The 6000-nt window shown below is 41.4% G+C and overlaps 1 protein-coding gene across 1 annotated transcript in view; it reads left to right on the forward strand.

Moving 5' to 3' along the window:
- The window catches only part of NSUN3 (NOP2/Sun RNA methyltransferase 3), a 30085-nt gene extending 24712 nt beyond the window's left edge, over window positions 1–5373 (forward strand). The window contains exon 6 of the mRNA XM_065397430.1: window positions 5112–5373. Within this exon, the coding sequence (XP_065253502.1) occupies window positions 5112–5373 (262 nt within the window). The remainder of the gene's footprint in view (window positions 1–5111) is intronic.
- Window positions 5374–6000: the final 627 nt, after the last annotated feature.

Raw genomic sequence — 6000 nt, forward strand, 5'->3', positions numbered from 1 at the left:
AACTAGTTTTATATTTTAATAGTTAAGTTTTACTAAAGATTGACTTATGATGCGTTAAGAAATATAATTAAAGGAAATTGCATTGCTAGGAACAAATATGATCGCAGTTTGATTGTTTTAAAGCAATGTACTTGAGTTTCATTTTCACCAAAGTATTTTTAGGGCCCTTCAGACATTGCTTCCATTTTAATCATACATATTTTGAAATAAGTAGTAGATGTATAAGTGAACTATGCTATTACGTTTGTAGATTTAGAGCCCATTTCTTAAATGTACAGAGCACCTCATGACAGGTGACAAGTGCCTTCAGTGCCTTATCTTTTTTTATTTTTATTTTTGATCAGCCATTGATTGTATCAGGAGTTGAGGGCACTGAGCATCTGACAGGACTGGATTTTTAATGACTGAGTTCTATGTGAGCAATTACAAGCTGTATCAATCTCCTTTTAACCTTGTGGTGTAAAGTAATCCTTTTAGATTCTTGAACCTAGATCATGATGTAAGAATTAAAAACCTTTCTTTATTTTGCAGTTTGACCATTTTGGGGCACAATCCTGTCAAAATTCACAAGCAAAGGGCTGGTCTACACTGGGGGGGGGATCGATCCAAGATACGCAACTTCAGCTACGCGAATAGCGTAGCTGAAGTCTAAGTATCTTGGATCGAATTACCTGGGGTCCAGACGTCGCGGGATCGACGGCCGCGGCTCCCCCGTCGACTGCGCTACCGCCGCTCGCTCTGGTGGAGTTCCGGAGTCGACGGTGAGCGCGTTCGGGGATCGATATATCGATCCTGGATAAATCGATTGCTACCCGCCGATACGGCGGGTAGTGAAGACGTACCCTAAGAGTGCTCAAAGCTGGTCTGTTTTTGATGTGAGATTTCCAAGACTTGCTGCAGGAGGTTATGTTGGTCATTCCAAAGGTGCTGCTCTTTCCTTTGAATCAGCATTGAATCACTGCTGCAGCCTAATATTCTAGGGGCACTGTGCTTTTTGGCAAGGTCTTGACCACTTGCACTTGTGAAAGGTGTTATGGGATCTTTAATAAGTGTAGTAGTGGTAACCCTGTAGTTACGGCCAAATCCCTGTTTGGTATTTGTGTTTTATCTACTGTAAATTCTTCCTGCAGTTTCAGCTGCTTATGTTTTTTCCTTTTCTAAACTGCAGTGTAGTGTTCTTGCTGTACTGTTAAACAGCTGGTGTCATCTCCTCATAGCTGTCTGCATTTCCGTGCTGGGTGAAGAGATTTCTGCATATTTAAAGTTAGTAAGTCACTTTGGGATTCTCTAGGAAGAGAGGTGCTATATAAATGTAAGAGATTCTGCATGTTTAGCAGTGAAATCTCATACGTTTGTAGCTCGATAGTAATCTGAGCCACATGGCTTTGCACATCTGGAAAGCTTTGTCAGGGGAGAGGGGGGATCTACTTCTGTGAAATTGGGTACAGTAGATACTTTTTTCAAGATGAGGGGAATGCTTCCCAACGTATACTGCCTGCCCAGTCAGAACTTCGCCCTTTCTTTCCATTTTAGAGGTTTAAAGATATGTTGGTAAACAAAACACCCATGAGAGGAAAGTATGGTTTTGTGATTAAGGCACTGGACTGGGATTCAGGAGGCCTGGATTCAATTCCCAGCTCTGCCAGAGACTGACTGTTCACCTTTGGCAAGTTGTTTAATCTCTCGGACTCGGTTCCTCATGTGTAAGAAAGGGGGAGTACTACTTCCTTTCTTTCCTGTGTCTGCCTTGTCTATTTATAGTGTAAACCCTTTGGTGCACAGACTGTCTCTTCCAATGTGTTTTGGTACAGCACCCAGCGTAATGGGGCCCTGATCTTGGTTGGAACCTCTAAGCACTACTGTAATATAAGTAAGAAGTTTTTGTAATTTGCATGGCATAACCCCGAATCTCAGCACTTCCCTGAACCCTGTAAATAGTGTTAGTTACAGTACTGTACATAATTCTATTTACATGAATCCTCTCAGGTTCCTGTTTATATAGGGACTGCCTGCTGTGGAACTGCATTCATGAATTCTTCAGCATCTCCAAGTTCTATCCAATGAGAAGTGACCTAAATTCAGGAAATAATGTTGACCACAGCATAGGGCTTATCCTTCAACTTTTTTTTCAGTATTATAATATTTTCATTATCTACAAAAACTCCTCCGCCCAACAGAAGCAAAACTGGCCGTTTAACTAGGCAGTGCTATCCCCTCTCAAAATACTGTGCTGTAGTGTCAGACATTAGCCTGAATTCTGAGGAGACACTTTACCACAAAGTCTTTTGGATTAGAAAACAGTCCTGCCAATTGAGCCTTAACTAACTAATTTCAGAAAGATAAATTGCAAATGCTAGAATGAAAACAAAGCAGAACAGGCAGCCAACAGAGGCACTAAAGCACCTGGTCTAACTTGTCCTTAAGCAGGAAAGAATATTACTTAATTTACAGCACTTCCCTCAATGTGCTTATTTGTGAAGTCAAATATGTGTTGCTGGCTACCTGCCCCGTTTTCCAGTCAGTTGTGCTCCACTAGTCCAGGTGCACTCTGGTGGCTTGGCTGGCCTAAACATCGCCCCATTTCTTTTACAAACAATAGGACGGTGAGAGAATGGAGACAAATGCAGAGAGAAAAGGAGGGTGAAGAGGCAAATGGGTGGGGTGAGAGAGAAAGGGCAGAGAAGTCGCAATGTGTTTGGTGCCAACATTGGTGCTTCATGTCCCTATTTTCCTGCTGAGAATGATGTGCAGAAATGGCAGGTTTGAGGTTAGCTACCCAAATGTGTGTGCTAGCACTGCATTAGATTAAACTGCAGGAAGCCATGTGTTCATTCTGGTAGCAAAGCTAAATAGGATTTGTGGGAGGAAGGGAGTGAATATTGCACTCTGAACAGAAAGGAGGGTTGGCAGGAATACGCAGCAACACCCACTCACTTGGGAAGCTGAACAGAACTTTACTGTAATAACAATCACTGAAAAAGTTACTCCCTCTCGTGCCTCCTTAGCTTCCTTGAGCAGGGCTTTCCTTTCCATGCAGAGCTCCTCTGACCCTTGACTTATCCTGAACCCGGTTTGGATTGGGCTTCTCTTCATTGAGGTTTCACCAATAAAGGGGGAGCTCCCCCAATCACGTTGAAAGAGCCCATTCTGTTCTTCAAGGTCCGCTTTCCTTCCTCCATCTGTTCTCATTGTGAAGTGGCATTACTTATCTGCCAAGTGGGAGCTGCACTGAACAGCTCCCCCCATTGGTCTAGAGTGAAATTATACCTCTCATTTTAACTTTCTCTTCAAACAACGCATCCAGCTGAATAGTGTTTTAATTATGCTCCTAGGATATAAATACCATTACGCTTTGTATGAAAAGCCAGTACCAAAAATATGACTTTATTCTTCCATGACACTACAAGAGCAGTATTTTAAAAAAGAATTTTTCCCATGTTATCCTAACTGTTTCTTTGAGACATCGTACATCACTTACTCCCACTTATTCCAAATATCTTCTGCTGATTAAATATATATTCTAATATGACCTATCCCATCAGATCTCAAAAGTGAAGCATGGCCTGGTTAAGCTAGTTTTGCGTGAGATCCCTGTAAGGAACACCAAGGTGTTACATAGGAATAGGTGGTGGTGGTGGTGGCAGCATTTTTCCTATTGGATCACTGCTGAACCAGTAGGCTGGCATGGTCCTAGAAAGTGCTGTCTCTGCAGATGCAGTCTTCCAGAGGAGATATAAAACTGGGTCCTGACCACTCGAATGCATTAATATTTGCGTAGCCCTTTGGAAACATTGAGTTGTTTATTCCAAGTTGAGTAATTGCATTCAGCTGCCTTTTCAAATGAGAGGGGTATGCTTCAGTAAACTTGCATTTAGTATTGCCAACTACTGAAGTGGGCACGTTTCAACCAGGGGTGGCCATATTCCAGTAGTGACTGAAGTGATCTATTTACATATCAGTTTATAAATCCCTCTTAGGAGCCTTCAGGGTGAAAATTGCTAGAAGAGAGATTGTTTTAGGACAACAGCTTTACCACCAGGAGTAACTCTCTTAAACATTTAATGATGCTAGGTATGAAGAATACTACAGTATTGGAAAAAAAATAGGTTGTATTGTACCATGGCTTTTTTTCCCTTGCTCCCATAACATTTCATCTGTGATAGTTGAATGTGCCTTACAGATCTCCTTTCAGCGTTTTAAGTACTTATTGTGCTGTATTTTCCTCCCTCTTAATAAGATGTCTGCTTTAATTGAAAGCAAATGGGGTCCCTGTTTCTTTTTCTTGTGTTTGGAGGTTGAGGAAAAATAACAGATGCCATTTGTAACATTGAGACTGTCTGTAATTGCTATGGTTTTATTTTTGTAAACAGGGCGGTTGTGCATTTTAACGTTTAGCTTTCATGCCATTAGAGACATTTGATTAGACAAAGCATTTGCTGATTAAGGGCCCAATCCTGCAGCGGTTAAATACATGGAAAAGCTTCTGGATCAGCCCCAAAATACGTTGTTACTAAAGGATCAGAGTTATTGACCCATCATAGGGAGATTGTAAGATGATACAGTAGTAGGGCACCTTTCAAGTAAGCAGTAAGTCTGATTTGCAGAAATGCATGCCAAACGGCAAGCCTAATCATTCTGTGCTGTTACTGCAATTGCATGTTCATTGTGGTGTCTGCATGTGCAAATGGCCAGCTAGGTATTTAGCTGGCCATTTTTATGTTCTATCACCCAGTTTGTATGCACAATCACAACACTTCCACGTGCAAATTAGGCATGCAGTTGTGCATGCCCATATTTGAAAATCAGGTCCAAAGAGTACTGGTTAAACGTTGGTAAGATAATGATTCTGAAGTACACTTGGAATCGTATATTAAAATGCTACTTGTACATTGTTATATGCCTTTAAGAATATCATAGGGTAGTTTGGAAATACACACCTAAATGAGATAGCAGAACGTAACACAGGTAATTCCCTGGGTATCAATGAAATGCTCAGTTGTGACAGTTTGATGAAGGTTTATTTCCTGTGGGTGTGGTTTGTTTTTTCCCATTTGGTTATGTTTAATGACTCTGACTGATCTAAATTTCGGGTTTTTTTTGGTTATTTACAGGTCTGCCATTAAAGCTTTGTGTCCTGGAGGATCTGTGGTCTATTCTACGTGCACTCTCTCGAAGGCAGAAAACAGTGATGTAATCAGTCACATCCTAAACTCCTGCAGTAACGTTCTGCCTGTAGATATAAGTGAACTGGCCAATGTCGTTTCCGATGAGTTCTCTCTGGTTGCTGGTGTCCAGCCACATGAACTTTTAGTACTTCCAGCGAAGGGGAAAGCATGGGGGCCTATGTATGTAGCTAAATTAAAGAAAACGTAGTCTAGGTGGCATTATTAGGCTTTTGTAAGTCATATTGACAGATTCTTATTTATTTTTAATACACTGTATGCATATGCAATCTGTGCCAAATATTTGTCCAAGTAGCCTGGATTTAGAGTTGTGAACTGGTATATCAGATGCTGTCAAATGATCATTAAATTTGAGGTTTAATTTGTAAATAGGACAATATCCAGTATGGCCTAAGCTTGCAGTTGGATCAGTTGGCACAAACCTCTGGCATCTGGACCCATGTGGAGCCCATTAATGTATAAGTCTACAGAGGCAAATGTATTCCAGACTCCGTAATATCTTATTTATATATTATTTCATCTTGAAGAGTCCAAAAGCACTTAACCTTCTATATAGCAACATGGCAGAAATGCATCTGCTTTTGGGGTGAAGGGCAGCAGCCAACTCGCACAGACCTTGCTGTACAGTGAGGAAGAGAGGATCTTCAGTGTCTGCCTGAGGTGGACAGGACCTTCGCCATGGTCTTATCTGACTGACCTGCACAAAATAAACCTGCACAGAACTTAACTACTCTTTCACAAGAGGATGCAGAGTTGCATCCCCTCTGCTGGGTTTGAAGGAGTCAGTATGTCAAACCTGATACTCTCACATTCCTGC

This window comes from Emys orbicularis, chromosome 1, assembly GCF_028017835.1.
Source record: "Emys orbicularis isolate rEmyOrb1 chromosome 1, rEmyOrb1.hap1, whole genome shotgun sequence".
NCBI lineage: Eukaryota > Metazoa > Chordata > Testudines > Emydidae > Emys > Emys orbicularis.